Source organism: Lissotriton vulgaris, chromosome 2_1, assembly GCF_964263255.1.
Source record: "Lissotriton vulgaris chromosome 2_1, aLisVul1.2, whole genome shotgun sequence".
Lineage (NCBI taxonomy): Eukaryota > Metazoa > Chordata > Amphibia > Caudata > Salamandridae > Lissotriton > Lissotriton vulgaris.
The window spans coordinates 1,918,386,104-1,918,412,431 of NC_141687.1; the positions used below are offsets into that span (position 1 = coordinate 1,918,386,104).

The 26,328-nt window shown below is 48.2% G+C and overlaps 1 protein-coding gene across 11 annotated transcripts in view; it reads left to right on the top strand.

Annotated features, from left to right (window-relative positions):
- The window catches only part of AKAP13 (A-kinase anchoring protein 13), a 1,375,395-nt gene that overhangs the window by 843,251 nt on the left and 505,816 nt on the right, over positions 1 to 26,328 (top strand). For 6 of the 11 annotated variants that reach the window (XM_086958098.1, XM_086958099.1, XM_086958104.1 and 3 more), the window contains 2 exons: positions 1,074 to 1,136; positions 16,632 to 16,824. In XM_086958098.1, the coding sequence (XP_086814224.1) occupies positions 1,074 to 1,136; positions 16,632 to 16,824 (256 nt within the window). The remainder of the gene's footprint in view (positions 1 to 1,073; positions 1,137 to 16,631; positions 16,825 to 26,328) is intronic. The other 5 variants (XM_086958103.1, XM_086958108.1, XM_086958105.1 and 2 more) reach the window with 1 other exon arrangement.

Here is a 26,328-nt window from a genome sequence, read left to right on the forward strand (position 1 = left end):
CTGTGGGAAAACAATCTAACAATGAAGTTGATGCCCATGCGCACTATCACTGAAAATAGGAGTCGCCTACCTCGCGACTGGAAAGACTTCGTTGAAAAAAACAAACAAAAAAAAAAATTATTAAATTAAAAAAAAAGTAAAAAAAAAAAACAAACAAACAAAGTGCAAACATCCAGACCCAACACTAGATGGCATTCTAAGCACAGCATTTGACTCTACAGCTTTATATGCCAAGAACAGATGCATACTAGGTAAGTTGCATTTTCTTTTTTCTTAGTGCTTTACCTTTTAATCTTTAAAATGCTCATACTATTTTCAGTCACAGTTCTTAAACTAAGCTAGGATTCAGTGATGCACTTTCCAGAAAACCTTAACCTCAAAAGTCCAACATGTGTGAATTTTTCAAAGTGGTCCCCATACTAAATTAACCCATTCCTCATTTGACAATTCGGAATTAATGCAAATTTAAACATGATTCACTGGTATATAATTAGGACATCTAATGTCAGTTGGGTAAAAGTCTGCATGCAAATTTCACCTGGAACAAGATTGGTTTTGGGTAAGGCTGTGTTCTTCGATTTACCTTTGTAAACCCACAAAATTTTTTAGAACCATATATACTCGGAGCTGATACTGGTGAAACAAAATGTTTCTAAAACTTATGCTACCATTTTCTTTTGTTTTATGAGACCATGTTTTCTAACTTTAAAGTGTGACTTTTCCTTCAAGGCTAACTGATATATATATATATATATATATGTATATATATGTACTTTATACATAAACTTTCAGTTATATTTTGCTCAATGTGCGAATTGTAAATTTGTTGAGTGTTTGACATTAACAAATTAGCTTTTTAGAGCTATATGTCTTCTACCAAGCATATACCCCATCCTAAATGGAAAAATGTAATAAATAGTATAACAAAGATTTAATGACACAATATGCTTCTACTGTTTTTCGTCACAAGTTGTAGTACATACCTTACACAGCTCAGCAAATGCAATATATTACTGTTACCAGTCTGTATAATAATACGATCCCTGTTTCCTTTTCTACTTTAATGTTCCCAGTATGAGTTGGTGTCCTTCTGATGCAAAATGTGTTCCATTGGGTGGTGAAATTAATTACAGAAGGTATGTTGGCACCACAGTAACAACTAGCGGGCAATAACAGCTGTACTAACACTGCCCTTTTTTGATGGTGGTTGCTTTCTTTCACGGTTATGACAAAGATTGTACAATGCTATTTGTTATTTGTTTACTCCTATAGAAAATCTACTTAATATGAAAAGGCTAATCAGTCATGACTAGCATGCTCAATAATAATTTTTCCCGTTCATACAGCATTACTGTTCAGTGCTTCGAAAATAGACTTGGAGTACTGTGCTTGAAGATTAACATTTAGTGACAGATGCCACTGTTCTGTACCAGGAGATTGTTATTGTTTACATGAGTGTTTACATTTTGGATGGATACTTCTACCTGCAGATTCCTCGCCTTAGAATTTTCCATAGGCACCAGAATGGATCCCAAAATGTTTTCTAGTAGGCCTCAAGGTGGCACTGTACAGCTCATTGCTTTCTCTGTCCCGCCCCGGGAGTGATGAAGTCGAGCTGCATATAAGCACCAACCCTGCATGCGTCCAAAACATTCCTTTATTTCTGTGACTTCCAACACAGATCCGAAGTTCTGCTCCCAAATTAGCCAGCCTCCCGATGACTCTTAAAAAGAAATGCAGTGTTTTAGAGAACGCTGTCTCCTCCTAAAATCCCAGGTTTCAAACCATGCAGTGATTGTCTGAAGCACATTGATCTGAATTTATTTATTTATTTATTTAAACTTATAAGGCGCGGAGCTACCCTCAGTGGGTTTCCCGGCGCCAAATGATAGACAAAAGAAGGAAAGAACTGCCAAATAAGCTTGCTAAAAGCACTGCTCTAATCACTGCTGAAAAAGCCAGGTTTTTAGTCCCTTGCGGAAGCTAAAGAGATAGTTTCCGTCTTTAGGGTCACAGGCAAGGCATTCCAGGATTTAGGACCTAGATGAGAAAAAGATCGACCGCCCATCTTTACTAGCTTAAATCTAGGAATGATGAAATCGCCATTACCTGAGGATCTCAAGGAGCGCCTGGGCTTGTAGGCCTGAAGGTACTAAGGGGCTGTGCCTTGTTTGATCTTAAAAACGTGGCATAGGGCCTTGAATTTAATTTGGCTTGTGATCCTAAGCCAATGAAGATCGTGAAGTGCTTGAGAAGCATATATTCTCCGAGGAATGTTACGAAGAAGCTGTGCAGCCGCATTCTGCACAACTTGAAGTTTATTTACTGTTGTCAAGTCAGCTCCAAGGTAGAGGACATTACGGAACACCAGGCGGGAAACAACCAGTGCCTGGACTACAGTCCTCTGTGTTGAAATAGGGAGCATCCACAGGATTTTTTGAAGCCATCTTAAGGTGTCAAAACAAATGGAGGCCACCTTTACTGCCTGCTGCCGCATCGTGAGCTTTTCATCAATGAGGAATCCGAGATTGCGGACCTGAGCAACGGGTTGGGGGGTAGGACCCATACCCTTGGGCCAATGTTGAGGACCCCATAGATCTTTACCGTTGCCCAGGATCACAAACTCGGTCTTATCCCCATTTAGCTTGAGGAAATTGCTCTGCATCCACTCGGAAACTCGAGTCAAACCCTGCTTCAAAGCTGAGATTTTATTACCTTCCACATTAGAGAGGGAAAAAATAATTTGCGTATCATCGGCGTAAGAAAATAAAGTAAGACCGGCTTCCTCCACAATAGTGGCCAGGGGTCTAACATAGATGTTAAATAGTAGTGGGCTGAGGATAGACCCCTGGGGAACGCCATACGCCATGGATAGATTGTAGAAGATGCTTTAGCGGAGAAGACTTGAAAAGTGCGACCACTTAAAAAGGAAGCTATCCAAGCTAAAGCAGGGCCCTCAACTCCTAGGGACCGAAGAGTTGCGAGAAGGATGGAATGTGACACGGTATCGAACGCCGCACTTAAATCAAGAAGAATGAGTGCAGATGTTTCACCGGGATCAATACCATGGCGCAGTCTCTCGGTAACTCCTAAAAGTGTGGTTTCAGTGGAATGGTGCGCTCTAAAGCCTGATTGAGACGGATGCAGGAAGCCTGAGCTCTCTACAAGGTGAGTCAACTGTGTGTTAATATGTCTTTCCAAGATCTTAGAAAAAATGGGCAGCAGCGAGATAGGCTTGAAGTTGGATAAATTAGAAGCATCAGCTCCAACCTTTTTCAGAAGAGGAATAATCATTGCATGTTTCCACTTCTGTGGAACATGTGACTCTGTCAGGGAGGAGTTAAGGAGTTTCATCAACACACGGCGGGAATCCGAGTCAAGTTGCTTCAGGATCTTAGCCGGGAAGGGGTCACATGGGGAGCCAGATTTGATACTTTTCAGACAGTGAGCAAAAGAAACATCGTCAAAAGGTGACCAATCAGTCAGTTGGACTACCAGGGAGGGCAGACTGTTATGGGCAGACACTGACATAAGAGGTAATTCCTCATCGGAGGTTGAAGGGCTCAGAGAATCATAGATACGTTCCACCTTAGCTATGAAGAATTCTGCAATGGAATTACATTGTGACTCGTCCAAAACAGGGGGGGCAGGGATCGAATCTGCTCCTGTCAGCTTTTTCACCACAGAAAAGTGTGCGGGGGCAGTTCTGGGCATGTATTACAGTATTGGCAATATAGGCAGCTCTGGCCATTTTACACTGTTTGTGATAGTCTCTAAGGGCTTCCTTATAGGCCACTTTGCAAGACAAGGAGTAAGAGCGTCTCCATTTCCTCTCGAGAGCCTTACATTGAGACTTCATGGTCTTTAAATTTTCGTAGAACCATGCAGCGGGGGGACGGTGGAGCAAGGAGTGCTTAGGTACCAATGGAAGAAACTTATCTACAGCAGCACTCAACCATTTGGAAACTGCAGCATCTAGGACAGATAGGGACGAGTCAACATCTGGTAAGGTATCAGACAAGTGCAAGTTAAAATCCGTGATGTTAAGTTTGCTTATATAAGGAGTGTTTTTGGTGTCTGGGCTCGAAACACGACTCAGTTATGCAATAGGTGTGCTCTTAAGTATCCAAAATCGATATGGAATCAAGAAATTAAGTTGTACGTCACGGAACATAAGAAGTAACAACCTTTATGTAACTCTCACTCCAGGGCATGGGTGCAGGCTTGGTCCTGCTTGTGGGGCCATTCCTCGAAGAGTCACTTCGCAGTCAAAGTCTACTGGTAAGTACAAATTGAAGTCCAAACGCAAGCACAACAAAGCAAAGAGGAACGTGACCCATCCCACCACTCTGTGTCCACGGTGATAGTGTGCATGGGCATTGACTTTTTCTAGATTGTTTTCTTTTCTCTGTCTTCAGACGTGTGTGCCTCTGCTCCGTGTTTCAACTCTGGTACGATTATTAGTTTTTTTTGCTGTCTGCGATATTGTTTTGGTTGCGTGTTTCATCTGGGGGGCTGCATTCGAATTTTGTCAGCTTGGCCTTTGACTGACCGCCCTTCGAGGTGCTGCCGATCTCTGGACTACTCCAGCGTGCACACATTTCCATAGAAGATGTATCAATGTGCCAAAGTAGTAGGACTCGTGCTATACAAGAGTGTGGAAAAAGGGTCCTATTCTAAACACACTGACTGAAAACGAATTACTTACCGCTATGGTGTTTATTTTTTTTCTGAGTCTCATGGTAGCACCCTCCTGGACGAAGTAGACAGTCTAGAAGACAAAAGAAGAGAGAGTAAGTTAACCGGAACCACTGACTTCAACTCTGATACATATCAAAACTATTAATGTCAATAAAATTTGCCATCATCAAGAAACATATTCAGCTTACTCGCTTGTTTTTCCGCCCATCCTTCCCACACTGGGAGCGGACTGCGATGCTTGTAAGTCCTTTCAGTCCAAGAAAACCCTATAGGACCAAAGGGTTCGCTGATTGGAAATGTCTCTCAGAAGCGGAGATGACACTCCTGATATTTCTTTGAAGAGCACACCCAGGTGGAGCCTGCTTCAGAACACAAACGGGGGGTCTTCTCTCCTGATGAAAGCTCCAGCTGCAACATTGAGATCGCTATGGAGATGCGTAGTCTGCGATCCGGTCAGTGAGTGAGTACTAAGACCCTGACCCTGCTTCAATTCCCAAGCAGCCCTCAAACAATTCTCACATAGAGGTCGCCAGACCACCGCTGACTTCCGGCGATGGTTTGATCCGAAAGACTGTTTTGGATGCTCTGCCCTCCGGCCCGGCATCGAAAACTGATACCAAGGCAAAGCCTTCGGCAGCAACTTCTTTGGACGAAACCGACCTTTAGGATCGAGCCAGCAGCGGACCACATCTACCTCGGTGTTGAGCAAAAAACTCGGGTCTACACCGGAAGCCTTGTGGCGACATTACGGAGCCCAAAGCCTCTAAATCTTCATTGGCTTCCATATCTCTGGTCGAGCCTATTCTCAAAAAAATAGGCGTTCACCAGTGGAAAATTCAAATCCAGGAAGGCACAGGCTGGATACTTGCTTTTTCGCTACCAAAGAGGAAGCTGTCCTTCCAAGAAGCACTAGACAGCCCTGTTCCTCAACAAAGGAAGATGAAGGACAAAGCCACCAGTCCTGTACACCAGCCTCCTCCACCACTATCCCCTCCATTCCCTCATAGATATCAACCACCTGACCCACTTGAGGCCTCACCTCCAGGGTGACCAGATACAGATGATGGGGGTTACAAGGGCCATTAGGGGATCCTGACCTATGGGATTCATACAACACTGATCCCATTACCCCCAAAGTCTTAGATCTGTATCCTGCTCATCCCTCACCTTCAGAAGATGTCACGTCTTTTCAGCAAGTTATTGCTAGGGCAGCTGCTTTCCATAATGTTGAGCTGCACAAACAGTCCATAAAACAGGTATTTTTGTTTCATTTTCTCTTATCCACACATAGAGACAACCAGTATTGGACCACGCCCAGCACCAGGACCCCTGGCCCCCGCAGACACCACAACGCCCACCTCTACTACGACTCCAGCACCCTCACGCACTCCACACCGGACGATCACGCACCTGCAGCCTGGCCGCCCCGAAGCACACCCAAGGACCCTTCACCTGCCGGAAATGCAGCTTCACCGGCATCTGGCCTGCCAACCCACCTACCGTAGAACCCAACTTCCTCAGATGCATCCTGCTTAACACCCGATCCGCCGGCAAACACGCCGTCAAACTCTGGGACCAACTCGACACCAACGCCCCAGACGTCGCCTTCCTGGCGAAGACCTGGCTGACCCCCGCCTCGGCACCCAAAATCGGCATAGCCACACGATCACCCGCAACGGAGTAGGAGGAGGAATTGCCATCGTCCACAGAAACACTCTCAAAATCTCGACAGACACTGACGACGCCCTCAGCACTGCCAAACACCTGTATTTCCAGATCCACACCGACCCCAACACCACCCTCAGGGGCACCCTCACCTACAGAGCCCCCAGACGCCGACCGCAGTTCAGCGATTCCATCTCCGACTTTATCAGCACTCACGGCCTCGCCTCCATGGACTACATCCTCCTCGAGGACCTGAACTTTCATCTAGTGAACAACGAGGCCGGCAACTCTTCCACCCTGATTGACAACGTCGCCAACCTCGGACTCAGACAACTCGTCACAACACCAACCCACTCTGCTGGCTACACGCTTGACCCGTCTTCTTGGCTAGCACCCACATCTTCTTCAACCACACCACTGAACTCCACTGTACCGACCACTGGAGCAAGGTCAGCGAGGACCAGCTAACCACCTCCATCACCCAGAGCCCACCCGCAGACCCACCCGCCGCCGCAGCCTCAGACAATGGATCGACGACTGCGCCAACACCCTCGCCCGCTCAAGAAGACCTCTAACACCCGCACCAGCAAGAGAGCCAGCTAGTTCACCGAAGACCTACAGGCCTCAAAGCGAACCTGCTGAAAACTCGAAAAATACTGGATTGCCGAACGAACACCGGAAAGCTACACAGCCCACAAGAACGCCACCGACAGACATGTCCACCTCATCAAATCCCCCAAAAGGACCTCCTTCAAAGACCGCCTAGACATCAAGGCACACAACAGCAGAGAGCTCTTCAGCATCGTGAAGGAACTCTCCAACCCCAGTTCGAACACCAGCGACATCTTACCATCACAAGACCTATGCGACTCGCTGGCCACCTTCTTCCATCGCAAGATCACGGACATCCACGACAGCTTCAACGCCATCACCACCCCGGAAACCGATGAGACCCCCCGCTCCCACGACCACCACCCGCACCAACCTCCTGCTCGCCTGGACCAACATCACCGATGACAACACCATCAAGATCATGAACACCGTCCACTCCGGATCGCCGGAAGACCCTTGCCCACACCACATATTCAAGAAATTCAGCAGCACCATCGCACCCCATATCTGGAAAACCATCAACATCTTCTTCTAGACAGTGACCTTCCCGGAGAGCTGGAAGCACGCAGAGATCAACGCCTTGCTCAAGAAACCCAAGGCGGACCTCAAGAACTTCCGACCCATCTCCCTGCTCCCGTTCCCGGCGAAGGTCATCGAAAAAGCCATCAACAAACAACTGACCAGCTTCCTCGAGGAGAGCAGCATCCTCGACCCGTCCCAGTCCGGGTTCCGCAGCAACCACAGCATCAAAACCGCCCTCATCGCCGCCACAGACGACATCAGTACTCTGCTCGACAACAGAGAAACTGCAGCCCTCATCCTCCTGGACCTGTCAGCCGCCTTCAACATGGTCTGCCACCACACACTACAAACATGCCTCCACGACGCCGGAATCCAGGAGAAGGCCGTGGCCTGGACCACCTCCTTCCTCTCCAGCAGAACTCAGACTGTCCGCCTCCCCACCTTCCGCTCCAAAACTACAGAGATAATCTGCGGTGTACCCAAAGGCTCATCCCTCAGCCGAACGTTGTTCAGCGTCTACATTGCACCGCTCGCCCACATCGCACAAAGGCACAACTTCAACATCATCTCCTACGCCGACGACACCCAGCTGATCCTCTCCCTCACCAAAGACCCCCACACCGCCAAAACCAACCTCCACGAGGGAATGAAGGCCATTGCCGACTGGATGAGAAACAGCCGACTGAAGCTCAACTCAGACAAGACGGAGGTCCTCATCCTTGGATCCACCCCCTCGACCTGGGACGACTCCTGGTGGCCGACTGTACTAGGAGCACCCCCACACTCACCGACCACGCTCGCAACCTTGGGATCATCCTCGACTCCACCCTCTCCAGCACAAAGCAGGTCAACGCCGTCTCCTCCTCCTGCTTCGAAACCTTCCGCATGCTTTGCAGGATCTTCAAGTGGATCCCCACCGAAACTAGAAGGACGGTCACCCAGGCCCTTGTCAGCAGTAGACTGGACTATGGCAACGCACTCTACTCAGGAGCCCCAGCCAAACTCCTGAAATGGCTCCAAAGCATCCAGAACGCCTCAGCACGCCTGATCCTTGACATCCTTCGCCGCAGCCACATCACACCCCACCTGAGAGACCAACACTGGCTCCCCGTCAACAAGAGTATAACCTTCAAGCTCCTCACCCACGCACACAAGGCACTCCACAACACCGGACCAGCGTACCTCAACCCCACCCGCCAGCTCCGCTCGACCGACCACTCCCTCGCCACCATTCCCGGCATGCGAAGAGTGACCGGCTGCGGCAGATCATTTTCCCACCTCGCCACCAAGACATGGAACACCCTCCCCATCCACCTGCGGCAGACCGAAGACCTCCTAACCTTCAGGAGGCCCCTCAAGACCTGGCTCTTCGAACAGTAGCAGCCCCCCCCACCCCCCCCCCCTCGCCTTGAGAGCCTCACAGGTATGTAGTGCGCTCTATAAATACCATGATTGATTGATTGATTCTTCTCAAAGGGGCTATATAACTCATCCCGCTTCAACAAGGATCAGGAGTATATATTCTCTATGGACCTAAAGGATGTCTATTTCCTTGATCTAGTACACCCTACACACCACAGATACCTCAGACTTGTCATATCGGGCAAGCATTACCCATTCAAAGTTCTACCATTCGAAGTGACCACAGAACCACGAGTTTTCACAATCTTTTTGGCAGTAGTTGCAACACATCTGTGAAGACAAAATGTTCACATATTCCCATAGCTAGACGATTGGCCTATCAAAGCCAGTACCCACCTACAGTGCCAATGGTACACTCAGTTGACAGTAGATCTACTACACAGACTAGGGTTTACAATAAATGTCCCCACGTCTCATCTTCAACCTCTCCAAATTTAACCTTACTTAGGAGCAATTCTCAACACTTAGTTAGAATTAGTTTATCCCAATCCCAGTAGTGTTCAGAACATTCAGGTAACTCTACCACAGTTCCAATGAAACAAACTCTCACATTTCAGGCTGTAATGTGTCTGCAGACCATTACTACGCATGAATTTACTGCGATGTTTTTACATAGCAAAAAACATTACTTAGCAATATTATACTGAGCATGCTTTTAGTACGCAAATAATGTGAAACTAATTAAATATGCTCTTTCACCGCTGCATTTTATTACGCATACCAATTCTATGCATTAGGGTGGTGCAGTGCCACCCCCCACCCCCTTGCAGTCCAGACCAGTGTGTGCCAGCACCGACCCTTAGGGGAACACTAATAGCAATATTGACGCCATAACACTACGCCGGCTCGCACCATACATTAATATTTCATGAAACCTGAGGTTTCCCCTGTATGCGCGGCAGGGCTATGTGTTGTGCGGAGCCCAGAACCCCCTTGCGCTGACACCCTGGTGGGCACAGCCTCAAGGTAGGTGGCAGACCAGACATTAAACCGACTCCAGAATTAAACAGCCCTGTTGCAGACCCGTAGAGTTACAAGGCTCTGTTGTGCATTACCTCTTAACAAACACCGCATAATTGTACACGGGCCCCCGAAAACAGTTTTCTTAAGAGGGTACAGCTCTAAAAGAAAGCAGGGGAGCCACGGACGTGCCTGGTTGCGGGAGGACCAAGTTGAAAAGAGAAACCACGTTTTCAGGTTGGTCTTGGGCAGACCTAGGTCTCGGCTTCTCCACTTGTCCAATACGCGTGATCCTCGGCAAATCATTAAATCTATGTTACCCCTCCATTCCACTCTTGCAATCAAATTTGGAGTGCCTACAGGTGACTAGGATTACAGAAAATTGTTCCCGAAATTTTAGATAAACACACTGAACCCCTCCAGGCAGCCCTGCTGTTAGCAACCTCCTCTCTACAGGAAGTTGTAAGCTTATACGCTCAGTGCGAAAAACTAGTATGCCCAGAATTCAAAGCGCAGTTTGCTGAAGACCCCGGACAGTTTGAATGTGTCAGAATTGACGTGGGGCTACCTGCCCCCCCCCCCCCCCCCCCACCTGTGCTATATCCTTCATCGTGTAAACGTACATTGAATGTGCGGGGGGCACATCCTCAGCACATTTTACAGTGCATGGAGTCATGGATGGAGCAGCAAGTATTGCCGTCTGAGGAACATGTTGACAAGACAAACAACGAGTCACAGGACACACTGCAATGTTAGCCTGCGAAGAAACCTGTTTGCGAAGTAACAGTATTTGCGTACAAGTAGCATGCGTACTAAAAGCATCTTAAGTAATTGTACCTGCAAAGTAAAAAATGCGTAGAAACAGTAATGCGCAGTCCCGGCTGCGAAGTAAGGTTTGAATACCACGAGGGGCTCTTGCATTACCACAGTTCTCCACGCAAGGTAATACATGCTTCCCTGACAGAATTGTCTAGCCGCCAGTGGTTTCAATCACAAGGTCACCTAGAAGTTCTAGTGTAGATAGACCACTGCACTCACCGTTCTCTGCAATGGTGGAACACCAACAACCTGCTACAGGAGCAGCCTTTTCTAGACCCTGTTCCTCACTCTCACCACAAACTCATTGGAGATGGGTTTGGGTGTCCATCTACAAGATCTCACGGTTCAAGGCCAAACATAAATCACTACATATAAACTGCTTGGAACTTCAGGTGATCTTCCTACCACTAAAGGCTTTCGTCCCTCACTGATCTCACAAGGTTGTCCTAGTCCAGACAGACAATGACAGCCATGCATTATTTACAAAAACAGGGGGTGGTGAGGGTGGTCTTCTCAACTGTCAACTGTCTCAGACAATATGGGACTGAGATTTTCTCCACCAAATTCATCTCTTAGCAGAATATCTGCCAGGAGCGAACAACATTTATTAGACCTACTCAGCAGGATGCAGCAACGGACCCACAAGTGGAACTCCACCCACAAGTCATCCTTCCATACTTTCAAAATTTGGGGTTTCCTCGTATAGACCTTTTCACCACAGTCGAAAGCACACAATGTTCATACTTCGCATCCAGGTACCCACAGCCACTATCCAAGGGCAACTCACAGTTGATGAGTTGGTCAGGGATTTTTGCCTACATTGTTCCATCTCTCCCTCTTGTTTTGTTTTTGGTTTGGAACCTCGGGCAAGCATCTCTCACCATTATCCTGGAAGCTCCCACGTGGGCACGTCAACCCGTGTACATGGCACTATTAGATCTCTCATTAGTTCCACATGTAAATGTAAATTGATACTTGTATATCGCACTACTCACCCGCAAGGGTCTCAAGGCACTTGTACGAATACCGCTGTGGAACCAATCCAGGCATTCCCTGTGAGGCGTCCACTCCTGGGCACCCCAAGGTGACGGCCAGGCATCTTTAGCGTTGTGGGGGCCATTGTGGAGATTAAGCAAGCTATTGCCCAGAGTTGCACAGTGGGACTCCATGATTGGAATAGGCACCGAGGTGAGAATTATCAGGTCCGTGGAATATTTTGAGCCCAAGACCCGCCGAGGCTGGGTATTGAACCCTGGTCCCGGGCTAGACCACTGCATCAGGGTCTGCCGCTCTAACCATTGAGCCACATGAGAAGCTTCCCAGCAGGCCAGACCTTCTCACTCAGAATCAAGGACAAATAAGACACCCAGACCCTAAAACTTTACATTTAGCATCTTGGCTCCTGAGATAGAGTATGGCTATCTTAATTTACCTCAAGCAAGCACGCAAACTCAAAACTAGAGCATGTTATGCTGCAAAATGGAAACTTTTAGTTTGCTACTGCCAACCCAAACAAATTGATCCTATGAAAGCTACGGTGCAAGACATTATCTGCTACCTACTTCAATTGCAAAAGGCTAATTTAGACTACACTTTCATTAGGTTACACCTCGCTGCAGTGGCTGCCTATCTCCAAAATAGACAGCATCTCTCACTGTTCAAAATCCCGGTCATTAAGGCACTCTTGGAAGGTCTTAAAAGAGGCGTTCTTCCTCAAGCTCCTCCAGCACCTTCTTGGATCCTTAATGTTGATCTAGCCAGACTCACGTGTCCCCCCTTTCGAGCCTCTACACTAATGCCTCCTCCAGTTTTTTCATAGAAAGTGGCATTCTAAGTTGTCATTACCTCACTCAGGTGTGTTAGTGGACTCCAGCCTTTAACCTTAGAAGAACCATTTTTTCAAATACATAATGACAAGCTGGTTCGTACTAATCCTAAATTCCTACCTATGTTAATCTCTCAGTTTTGCATCAATCAATCTCTTGCGCCCCAGTTCTTTCCCCTACTTCTGTAGCAGAAACAGCTCTTCATACCCTAGATGTAAAAAGAGCGCTCATGTTCTACATAGACAGAACTAAAACTTTCAGGAAAACAAAACAACTCTTTGTAGAGTTTTCTCCACTTCATAAGGGCAACCTAGTATCCAAATTTGGCATTGCCAGTTGGATAGTCAAATGTATCAAAGTGTACTACATTAAGGCCAAAAGACCTTTATCTGTTATTCCCAGAGCACATTCCAGTCATAAAAAGGGAGTTACTATGGCCGTTTTAGGAAATATTCCCATAGCTGACATTTGTAATGCAGCTACATAGTCTACCCATACACCTTTACCAAACACTACTATTTTAGTACGCCAACAAGCTAATGCAGGTCAGGTAGTGCTACATACTCTTTTTCAAACTACTGCAACTCCCAAAGGCTAGCCACCGCTTCTTACGAGGGACTGCTTTACAGTCTGTGCAGAGCATGTGTATCTACAGCAACACATGCCATTGAATGCATTATGTAACTTACCCTGTAAGCATTTGTTCGTGGCACGTAGTGCTGTAGATTCACATGTGCCCTCCCTCCTCCCGGATGCCTGTGGCCAGTGTAGTTACATTACATACTTATGTGATACACTTACGTTTGGCATGAACATCTTTGTACTTATACATTCTTTACACTCCTTTCTCACCCCTCTGTGGTATGACGATCTAACAAAGGAGTCGATGCCCATGCTCAGTATCACCGAGAGGAGAAGTCCCTCAGTCTCTTGACTAGAAAGACTTCTTCGTGGAAAAACAAAGTGCACAACTCCAGACCCAACACTAGATGGCAGGAGTATGCAGAGCATGTGTATCTACAGCACTAAATGCCACGAACAGATGCTTACAGGGTAAGTAACATAATCCTTCTGGTGGATTCTGTATCTAACCGTAGATTCATCGAGCCCCTCTCACCTTCTTGCTCCGTGTTTTGACATCTAAAAATGTTGCAAGTTGGCAGTCTGCACACCGGTATTGACATTTGTTTATACTCCTTGCCTGAGGGCGTGGAAAGTGACATAAACGGACATCAACACACAAGGGGTTTTGCTTAGATACGCCTCCATCCACACTGTCACTTCTGGGGTGTACCGCCCTCTCCCCTCCTCCCAGAACTGAGGGTTGAAGACATTTTGGATATGGGGGTCCCTGCAGTGGGATGTGGAGTCCCAGTGGGCACAGCCCATGGGGAACGAAACTATTTCCATCCAGCTTTCAGAGGAGACCGCAAAAGATCCACAGTGATGTGTGCTAGACAGTGATTGGGCCAGTGGCAGACCCCTCTCTTTACCCCACCCAGAAATGACAGTGGTCACAGATTAATCAATTCTGGGCTGGGGAGGCCATCTAAGAGAGGTAGAGATCCAAGGACTCGGGTCTCCATCCGAAACCTGCCTCAACATCAGTTTTATATAGTTAAGGGTGATCCGCTTGACATTAAAGGCCTTCCTACCATCCATCAATGGGAGGTTAGTACAGGTTCTCACAGGCAACATTACTGTCATGGGGTACTGCAGCAAGCACGGTGGGTAGGGATCACGTTGCCTAGTCTTGAGGTACTACAACTCTGTAAGTGGCTGTAAGACCAGGGGATATTCTAGGTGGTACACCACCTGGTGGAATCTCTAAACACCAGTCCTGGACGAACTCTGGCAGATAATAAATGATAATTACTCTTGAGGTGTCACAATATGAATGCAGAGAACCATGACTCTTATCTCTTCGCCACTGCTGATAATGTGCTCTGTTAGCACTTTTGCATGTTGGAGTTCCACAGTACTCCCTCACAGATGCATTCCTTCTGGGGTTGAGCTCGGACTCGTATATGACTTTACTTTTTTACCTCTCCTGCCATGGCTACTGAAAAAGTTTCAGGAATGACCAGGGCCAAGTCATCCTAGTGGCACTGGATTGGGCAAGGAGAGTGTGGTATCCAGACCTCATGGGCAGTAGCATCTGTCCTCTGATCAGGCTGCTTCAGGAGGATCTTCAGTCACAGAAGCACCCTAGCCTGTACAACCTCCATCTCTGTGCTTGGAGATCGAGCCACAGCAGTTAACTGCTTTAGACCTTCTTCCTGTGGTTGTCGATGTCATTTAGACAGCCAGGCATCCCTCCACCAAATCAGTATAACCTGCTATTGGGACAAGTTTGTAGCTTATTGTGCTACTCTGCGGATTGTCTCACTTCAATCCAAACTTTCAGAAGTGTAGCTTTTTTGTGTGGTGTGCTTTGAGCACACTTACAGGATACGTGTTGGGTCTTTTAGCTTTTCTACAGTTGCGATCATTGTGATGTACTTTTTAAAAAAGTTTGCACCATAGGCTTCCAGCCTCTCATTTTTTTATGCCTCACTGAGATCTCAAGTTGGTCCTCACACACCTAATGTGTTATTCTTTGAACCAATGATTAGCTGTCCTTCGCAGCTTCTCGTCTTTAAGACAGTTTTTCTCGTCACCATAACATTGGGCCACCGTGCGAGCGACGTACAGGCACTCTCTATCAACCTGCCATACAACATATTCTTCCCAGATAAACTGGTTCTGAGAACCCAAGGCTCCTTTCTTTCGAAAGTAATGACTCTTTTTCATCATCGTTCTGATACTCTATCCAACCACAGATTCCTCACCACCCCTCTCTCCTATGTTTTCCTTGAACTTGCTTGTTTTTCCATCTAAAAAGGTACCAAGTCTAGATCTCTGCATACTGGTCCTAGCCAATTGTCTATTAGGCTCTGCGTTTGGGGCTCAGAAAGCCTAGAGAGCAACTGTTGTCAATCTGCTCCATAGCTGATGAATGGAGCAGCACCACCCATGCAAACTGACATCAATATGGAGCCGTACGATGCAACCTACCGGCTCTCAAGGGTACTGCTAAAGAGTTTCTGTTCCATTCTGATGCCTGGGGAATATTCAAAGGGTGAGAAATCTGTTATTAGATACAGTATTTACCAGAAAAGGCCTTACTTGAAGGTAAATAACTTGTTCTTCAGTGCTTGCAATGGCTAAGGATAGTTGTTCATGGAACCATTGCTGTTGTAGCGTCAAAGTAGCTACTCCAGAAAACTGTGAGAGTGTCTGTTATGTTTCTTTGCTCACTCTATCCCTCGTTCATGATTCATATCGACCCCCCTATTTGTTTTTCTGAAAATAAATACTGCGCAGACTTAATTTTCACCATGTCTCTGTGTTGTTGAATCTGTGATGTTGAAGACCAACGTTAAGGGATGTTCACAGTGGATGTATCTTTTCAAATAATAACAGCAACTGAATGTTGAATGTGATTTTTATGGATGTGTCAAAGTATGGATCTAGCATGATTCCCCATGGGATTTTTATTTATTGTTTCGGTACAGCACTTTCACTACCCCAAGATAGCTTTTTTTATGCTGTTAGAGTGGCAATGAGATACAGAAGCCTTGAAACAAGGAAGTAGAGCGGCAGGGCAGTCTGTAGTACGAATGTATGTCTGAAGAGAAAGGCCTTTAGTTATTTTCTGTGTTTCCTAATATCTGACTCTAAGGAAGGTGAAAGCAGGAATTTGTTTCAAGTATGGTTGTTTGAGGCTGACCTTAAGAGAGATTTTCCAGAAATTCAGTGGCGAACTTGGTGGTTTGGATTGAAAAAGGAGGCATGTGAAAGATATCTTAGTATGGTAAAAAACTGCTTCTATTTTCCCTTACTAAACTTTACAAATATTAACAAACATTGGCAACGCCAATGTGCCTGACGTTAATGACCTAATGCATGGAAACACAGACATGCCCAAATGCAGTCTGTCCCCTGTACAACCTTCAATCCTGACCTATTTTCTTTAACGATGCTTGTTTGAATTTGGCTACATTTTCCCCTTTTTATCAGCCTTCTCGCTATTTAATTTATGATACTGTTTATGTATTTCAGTTATAGCCTGGAAGGCCTTGTTGGAGATGGTGAAGGCAAAACCTTGCCTCAAACCTCTGATGCAGTTTCCAAAAGTTCCAAGGAGCTAACTCGACCTGCATTAACCTCAAATGACGAAGGCAGTTCTTTTCTTTACCACAAAAAAGGAGACCTGGAAGCTACTTCCAGGGAAAGCAGAGCTTCTGAGCGCATGGTAAGTAATGGATTTCCTTCTAGGGTTTTCATATTTTTTTAGAATGCTTGGGGCCTAAGCTCTCTGTACATTAACATGCAAAACCATTAGGCAGGATGACTTTGCATCATTGTTGAATTCTGAAAAGTAGGCTATTGGCTAAACTGAGTGAACCCTGCATCCAGTAACATTTTTTGTAACAGTACAAAGTGTTTTAGTGGCATTGATACATATACTTTATTTTCAACATAAAAGGAGCATTGACAAAACCAATATGTCTCACAGTTGGGACCTATGGGCTTTGCCAGTGGTTTTTAGCGATGCTGTACAGCAGCTCCCTGATGCTGTGCAGCATGGCAAAAGAAAAAGTAAAAAAAGGCTTAGGACTTGGCCTCCAGTGTCATTTAGTAGGCAGACCTCTGACCTCCTGGTCAGAGACTCTGCTCTAAGCTCCAGCAGCTCCGCTGTTATGCTGCTGCCCCTACACCTCTGTAAGGTAGGTGTTTGAGGCCCCCCTCCACCCGTAGGCTCCTGTCTGCGCCTCATCCCTGGTGATCCAATAGGAGAGTCTTGCTCTTCTGATCCATTGTTGTCTGTATTCGTGTTTGTGCCTGTTTTTTGTCTGTCTTTTTGTCTTTCGTTACTGCGCCTTTAACTTTCTGCCTTTAATTTTAGTCTTCTGTCTTTCTGTCCATTTTGCCTGTTTTGTTACCTGTTCCCTTGTTTCTGTCCTCCGTGCCAGTTTTGCCGCCCTTTTCCTGCCGCTGCTGCCCCCACGGCCCCTCCCCCCTGCCGGTTCCCGCCTCCCAGCTGCGCTTGCCTCCCCCTTCCCTATTTAATGGCGGCCGTGCGCAGCTGGCACTCCAAAGGTGTGCCAAAGTCATGCCCATCTGCGACCTGTGCCAGGGACCCTGGTTCTTAGACCGCCCACTGCTACGACCCAGCTGCCTATGCCGAACACCACCCATGGGCAGTACTCCTGCCGACAAACCTTCTCCATCCCCCGCACCCCCATGGCTCCTCATGGTGCACACCAGCCCATCCCCGAAGCCCTGAGATACATTATCCTGAACGTGTGCTTCCTGCACAGACATGCTGTTGAGATCTGGGACTTGCTCTACACCTTTACGCCAGATGGTGCTTTCTTCACAGAACCATGGACCAACCCCACCTTGCCCCAACAGCACCACCGCCATCCCCGACGGATACAAGATACAGCGGAAGGACCACCCCAACCGCCATCGCACACAAGAGCTCCCTACGTCTCACCACCTCCAGCACGAGCGACTCCCCGTCCACCACCAAACACAACCATTTTCAGATCCAGACAAGCCCCAGAATGACCCTATGCAGCACCCTCACCTTACCGGACCTCGAACCACTTTCACTACCACCATCTCCGAACTCATTGCGCCCCACACCATCGCCTCCATGGACTACAAACTCATTGGAGACCTCAACTTCCACCTCGAGAACCTCAGCGACCCCAACTCCACCACCCTCCTGGACAACCTCGCCAACCTTGGACTGAAACAACGCGTACCCACCCTCACCCTTAAGGCCGGAAACTCCCTCGACTCCATCTTCAAAGGGGGTAACAACATCATCTTAAGCCATACCATGCCATCCCCCTGGATGACCACCACTGCATACACTTCCAAATCAACAAACCTGCACTTCGCCCTCCACGAAGGACTGGAGCAAGGTCACCAAGGAGCACCTCAACTCGACCCTCATCTGTGATGGCCCCCACCCCCAACCTCGACCAATGCCAACTCTGTAGCCAAAGAACTTCACAGATGGATCACCAACTGCGTAAACAAGCTCTTTCCCCTCCGCAACCCCGACAGACCACGCCCCAAGAAGGCCACCTGATTCACAGCAGACCTCTCAAGAATCCAGACGCACCTGCAGATGTCTCGAGAAAAATTGGAGAAACGGCAACACTCCAGAAGACCACACCACATACAAGAATGCCATGACCGAATACCACCAACTCATCGGATCCACCAAAAGGACGTTCATCCGAAACAAAATCCACGCCAACACCAGCGACCCAAAGGAACTCTTCAGCATCATCCTGGAATTTACCAAGCCCCCCCATCAAATCCACGGATGTCACACCCTCCCAGGACCTCTGCAACAAACTCTGCTCCTACTTCCACCTGAAAATAAGGTCCACCTATGCAACTTCAACGAACAGACCCTGGACACCAAACCCACTCCTCCCTCCAGCAACGACTTCCGGCCCACCATGTTCTCCGAGACCCTAGTCACCAGGAAGACACTGCGTCATTCATGAAAGGCATTCACTCTGGAGCCCCTATGGGCCCCTGCCCTCCGCACATCTTCCACAGAGCCTCCACCCGGCATCACACCTGAGCTATGACGTTCTATCAATGCCACCTTCAAAGCCGGCTCATTCCCCGGCGACTCGAAATGTGCAGAAGTCAAAACCCTCCTTAAAAAGCCCTCAGCAGACCCGACGGACCTCTAGAACTACTGATCCATCTCTCTCCTCCCTTTCACGGCCATAGTCAAAGAGAAGATTGTAAATGTCCAACTAATGAAATTAATCGACGAGAACTCCATCCTCGACCTCTCCCAATCCGGATTCCGCAGCAACCACAGCACCGAGACCACCCTACTCGCCGCCACAGATGACATCCTCACCCTCCTCAACCACTGCCACACCACAGCCCTCATCCTACTCGACCTCTCCGCAGCCTTCAACGCTGTCTCCCACCGCACTCTCATCGCCAGGCTCCACAACGCCGGCATACAGTGCACCACCCTTGACTGGCTCCACTCCTTTGCAGGCAGAACACAAAGAATCAGACCACCCCCATACCCCCCTCCAAACTCACAGAGATCTACTGCGAGGTACCCCAAGGAGCATCGCTCAGCTTCACGCACTTTAACATCTACATGGCCCCCTCCCCACCGTCCGTCAGACAGCATGGACTCGGCATAGTATCCTATGCCGACGACACCCAGCTCATCTTCTACCTCACTAAGGACCCCCTCAGCACCAGATTTAGCTTCCAGGAAGAAATTAAGGATGTCTCATCCTGGATTAGCAGCAGATGCCTGAAGCTTAGCTCAGAAAAGACAGAAGTCCTCTGCACCTCGCCCTCTGCATGAGAGAACACCTGGTGGCCCACTACACTCAGCAGTCCCCTCACCCCCAAGGACCACACCAAGAACTTCTGCATCATACACTTCTCCTCCCTCACCATGACCCGACAGATCAACGCCGTCGCCTCCACCTGCTTCAACACCCTTTGCATCCTTCAGCAGACCTTCAGTTTGATCCCCTCTAAATTAACACCATCTCCCACACACTCATAACCAGCAGACTGGACTAAGGAAATGCCCTCTTCTATGGGATCAACCAATCTCTGCTCCGCAAGCTCCATACCATACAGAATACCACAGTAAGACTCCTCCTCGGCACCCCACGACACAAACGCATCACCCAACACCTACAGGAAGTCCTCTGGCTCCCCGTCGAGAAGAGAGTAACCTTCCAGAAACTCACTCATGCCTACAAATGTCTCCACAATACCGGACCTCAATATCTCTATAAAAGAATATCCTTCCACGCACCCAAGAGAATCCTCCTATCTGCCAACCTCGTCCTCGTTTAACCCCGCGCATCCACAGAGCCAGAACAGGTGGAAGAGCATTCGCCTACATCGCTGCAAAGACCTGGAATGAGCTCTTAATCAACATGAGATACACCCCCACGCTGCACATCTTCAGGAAGACCTGTCTCTTAGACTGACCAGAGCTGCACCCCCCTCCACCCCCACCTCCCCAGCGCCTTGAGACCCTTACAGGTGAGTAGAGCGCTTCACAACTCCCTGATAGATTGATTGTTCAACACGCATGTGCTTGAACAAAATGACGTTGGCATTTTTTTCCTTGCATTTACCAATCTACCTTCTTTTTTAATTATTTTTTTAAAGCAGGTGATGAAAGCATTTCAAGCAGGGTGGGTGGTAAGTACACGGGTGGGCCGGGGGAGCAGGAGGTAACATGGGTTGGGTAAGTAACATGGGGGTGTGTATGGAGAAGCAACACGGAGACCACCGATAGGACTTGGTAAATTAAAACAAGTGAGAGAAAGAGAGCAACTAGAAGCACAAGGATAGAATAAAAGCAAATCGGGGAAATAATGAGTGATGTGGAGCTGGGGATGGTGAACACGTTGATGAGAGAAAAGCAGGGAAAGAAGCACACAGCAGTGTAAGGAGGCAGGTAGAAGCACATGGGCAATACAAAGCAACACAGAGCGCAAAGAGAAGCGCACTAGGGAGACAGCGGTAAAAACACATGAACTGTCATAGTGTTCAAAACAAAAGGAAACTAGAATTGACAAAGCCAGTGGGTCTGGCGTCGTCTGACAGCCTTTTGGCAATCCATGTTTTGTCTTGCATGGCTTTTGCAAAACTATTGTTTAGAAAGTTGCTAGGCATTTGTCAATCTTAAAAAAAAAAGTTTTTTAACGAAAGGCAAACATGTTTTTTGATTACAAAAACAACACATTACCATAGTACTACCTGGCACTAGGCACGAAAGGTAACTACTTTGTGTCTGGACGTTGTCCTTGTGAAAGAGCAGCATGCCTTACCTCATAGTGAAGTCGGCCAATGACTGAATTGGTGTGACTAGTTGCCCTTTGATCAGTGCACAAGTGGGTTGGTGAAAGACACAACCATAGACAAATGGACGAAGTGTGGCTGTAAATCCCTTTGTGTAACTATGTCATACACACATTTTAGTAACATAAAAAGGTTATAAGGAGGCATGCATGAGAACCCAAAGTCTGGAGTCAGGAACGAGCAGCCAGGAGACGTACACAAAACACACTGCCAAAGAGGAGAGAGTTAAAAGGAAGCAAGTCAGAGGAGGGTTTACACTTACAGGTAGACAACAGGGAGGAGGTGACAGGTCAGACAGTGAGCCACAGGACGGACAAGCAGCAAACACCAGGAAAGACGGAAGAAGAGGAGGCAGGGTGCCCGCTTTCCAGAAGCACCCACAGGGGTCGTGCCAGGGCACACACACCAGCAGGGGCATCAGCGGGACACAAGGCCGTGCAGAGCAGGGCACACACCCGGGCAGGTGCTGCGGCGCCCCCTCCTCCCCCCAGACAGGGGCAGCTCAGCCATCCGCAGGACACACCCAGGCAGGAGCAGCAGATTACACAGTCAGGACACCCTGGCCGGGCTCGCCGGGAGTGGGTGACTTACCGGGTGCTTGGCAGTCGGTGCACACGTTGTTCCCCGGCCTCTAGATGAGCTCCTGCTGGGCTCTCTTGTTCCTCTCCTCTGCCATGGTGCCCGCGTGCGGCTGGAGGTTCCCCGCTCCCCTCTCCGGTGCCGCCTACCTCCTGGCGGACTCTGGGCGCAGGGGCTGAGGGCAGGCATGATGCTCAAAATCATCCAGGCCTGAAGCTGTTTTAATTGAAATACACTTAAAACGGACATCTTGAGGCAAAATGGCGATCATGTGAGCAGGCAGAGCGCTTTGTTCCCTCCTAGCGAGTTTTGTCTGACAGCAGGAGAGAAGAGGTGATGCCTTCAACCAAGCATGAGCAGCAGCCGCTGTAGCTGTAAACGTGTGGAGATGCATCTTTGGAGACAGTGTTCAATCTTGCTGGAGACTGTCTCAGGCCGTGCATTATGGCGTGCTTTGTCAGCCTCACTTTACCTGGCTTCCCAGGAACATGCTGCCGAAGAATCAATGGACGCCGGAGCGACCTGGGAGATCAGTGGCTGCATGAGGATCTGGATTTCCTCTATCAAAAGCAGAAGGAAGGGGTGGTAGCGCCGAAGTTTGAAAGCTGCTGCTGCCAAAATGTGGTGAGCCTGGCCAGTCGGGTAAAGATTCCATAATGGCGAAAGATGCAGTGGCTTCGGTACCTGGGTCACGGGCCTCCATAGCGGACATCTTCATGGCAGCGGGAGGGCGGGTGGTGGGGGTGGGAGGGACAGAAAGACCTCCGCAGTACTGGGGTCTCAGAGGGACAAAGAAGAAATACAAAGCCCGAGCGTCGCAGGTTTTAAAAAAAGAAATTGAAGCCCCATTGGCGCCCCTGTGCTCCATGCGGAGCTCCGGTGGGTCTCTGAGGGTTTTTGCTGGTGGGGGCTCTGGTCCCATTTGTGGTGGTGTGCTCGAGGCCCCCGTTGTTTTTTTTTTTTTAATTAAACCCCGGAACCCCGCTGTGCTCCATGTGAGGGCTCCGGGCTGTTGAGGCGGGTTGGGCAGGCATCCAGGCCCAGTTGCGGCAGTGGTGGGCTCAAGGCCTAGTTTTTTAAAAACATGAAGCCCCGGAGCCCGAGGTGCTCCATGACAGGCTCCGGGGCATGTGCGGCGGTTGTGGTGGTGGCTCCGGGACCCTTGGGTTCCATATCGGGCCCGGAGCCCTGTTTAAAAAAAAAAGATAAAATAAAACCCCCGGAGCCCCCTCCATGCGGAGCTCTGGGGTGTTGAGGCAGTGTTGGGGACTCCTGCGCACCCGTTGCGGCTGTGGCGGGGGCTCGAGGCCCAGTTTTAAATACAAAGACCCGGAGCCCCACTGGGCGCCATGCGGGCTCCGTGGCATGTACAGGGGTTGTGGGGGCTCCGTGGTGGTGTGCTTGGGCTCTAGGCCCCATTTAAAAAAAATGTAAAACCCCCGTTTAAAAAAAATTTAAACCCCGGAGCCCGAGGTGCTCCATGCGGAGCTCCGGACTTCTTACAGGTGTTACAATGTTGTTACTGTACGTCAGTGGCGCCCACGAGGCGCATGTCCCCTTCTGAGCTATTGCGGCGTACAGTCAGATCTGGGTACTAGCCTGTGGCTCGCTCTCTAGTCCACGTCACAGCTGTATGGTGGGGCAGCCAATGGTTTCTGCTTACAGCGCTGCAAATTCAACAAGAAAAACGGCACAAACAGGGGGGCAGGGGCACGAAAAACGGCACAAACAGGGTGGCAGAGGCAAGACAAGGGATAGTTACCTCATGTCCTCGGTAGACGCTGCTCTCCTGGTTTTACCGAGCAGCAAAATAGCGGCCGCAAAGCTCAGAAAATTTCGGAATCGGGCCGTGTTTTTTGTTTTTGCGTTCTGAGTGACGGATGACGTCACAGGGCGAAAGAACGCAAAAAACACGCCCCTGAATCCGAAAGAGACGGGGCTTGAACGGAGTGACCCCCCTCTCCTCCAGTGGCTGGCCTCCGTTTAGGAACCCAGCCAATGGAGAAGAAAGGCGGGTTCAAGCCCCCATACTACAAAACATTAAATCTCTCCCCGAGACGGCGCAGCCTACGGTCCTAGACCTAAAAAAGAATCCCATTGGAACTTTTTGCATCCTTGTTTCTATTTTTGTGTGAGGGTCAGCTAAGGTATTGAAGGCACTAGCAACAGAAGTTCCTTGGAATGAAAATAAAACTCCTTCAGAAGATGCAACTGTTATGTGTGCCTGTTACTTGAGTCTATGTTAAACAACCCTGTTTTTGTTCGACATCCAGTGCATGTCAAGTTGGTACTTACCACAAAAAAGCTTTAATGGCCGGATCTAGGTACATTTCTTCTCAATTACTAACTGTTTTGTTTCTTCCAAACTTACATTCATTGGGATCCTGGATAAAATGTCGGAAGTTGCCCAGCCATTCAGAATGCCTCATTTGCTGGCTGTAGGTCACAATTGATGCATTCTGTGTCTGCGAGAACTTTGTTCCTTCAGTACGTTGATATCCTGGTGGGCTTCATCCCTCGTCATGCGCAGTTCCATGTCATCCTAAGGCAAAGCGCTGGAGATTTAGGGAGCACAGCAGGTGAAGGAGCGGCCTCTCACCTGAAGCATAGTGGAACAAGCATTGGTAAAGCCCATTAGTCTCACTTTGGCAGATTGGCAAGTGTGTTATCTTCTTTATTTCAATGATATGCCACATAAAAGGAAGAAACATTGAAAAAAGGAACATGCCACCATCCAAATATGTCAAGTTAATAAATATAACTTAAACATAAATAATTTTATAAGACTTGTTTTGTAACTTCCTAACTAGGCATGTTTAATTGTAATAGGTATAGATAGCTTTTTTATTTGCAATGCCAATCAAAGGAGAATGATTCTTTTTGCACAAGCAAAATATACTATTATCTTTGAATGACTGTAACCTGAGGACATTAATTAAGCACACAATGATGCCTAAAAACAGAAAAAAAAGAATGTAGAGAAATTTTGGGCAACTATGCGGATAACAGTAACATAAGCAAATCCCTACACACTCCTCTCCATCCTACCCCTTCCTCCCACAATTGACTCATATAGAGAAAAACGTATCTTGGGACCGCTTCAAGTGTCCCATCCCGCCTCATCCCTTAAACGTCTGAATTTTGTGAATTAATACTTGACGTACCAAGCGCACAGGCTCTAATACAATGCCCCTGTATTCTGCCAATGCCTGCCACACCCTGGCGTATTTTTATGGACAGCCTTGAAGCCTTGTAAACCACTACCTTCCAGCCCATAACGTGATCCATCCCTTTTTTCCACACCACCACAGAAGGGGGCAGGGGGTTTGATCTTCTATTGTCCTGCCAAAGTCAAACACAGGAATAGTAGCACCAACTTGTATCAGTTGCCACCCAGTGTGTCACTGATGTATAGGAAGAGAAGTTTAGGGTCCATCAGGATAGACCAGGCCAGAATCCTGCTCAGGTATGATGTTGCCATGTGCCAAAACAGGTCTAATGCAGAGCAACCCCACACCGTGTGCATGACTGTCCCATCTGCGGCACTACATCGGAGGCATCCTCCATAGACAACAGCGCATGAGGTAGACCCTGTGAAGGTATTTAAGCTGGATCAGCCAAAGTCTGCCCAATATGGTCCCCCTATGACCTCAGTCCAATCTTAAACTTCTAGGTCCCCCAGGTTGGTCTTCCACACCCTGCGGAAAGTGGGAAATGTGTCAGATTGATTTGAAATGAGGGTCTGGTAGACCTTTGCAATCATATGGTCTCCCAAGAGAGCACTGTACTAGTTCCCATTACGTAGTTGCCGCACCACAGGCTAAGGTCTGGAAGGATCCAAAACAGCGTCTTCTGCAATTTAACAAGAACAAAGGCCTTAGGGGGGGCCCTGGCACATCGATGGGCGGGGGCGCACTGGGCCCCACGGTGGCGGCACCAGTGGGAGCAGACACTCTAATGTTGAAACTTAGGGTGGGCTTCAAGGCCCTAGATGGCTGCTTTGACCCACTAGAGAAATGCTTTGACGCCTGGGGTCACGCGTTGACCTCCACGACAAAAGGCTTGACACTGTGTAAGGTAGGATCTCATACTTGGAGGATGGAGCTGCCCAATCAGTCAAGGAAATTGACTGCATGGAAAAGCTTCTCAAAACTGTTGCAATGAAAAACGAAGATTTGGAAGCGTGAAGTCGGTGAAACAACATTCGCGTCCTAGGAATTCCAAAATCCACGAACACTGGCTGCCTGGATCTTTTTGTAGAGCACCTGTTTGCAGATGT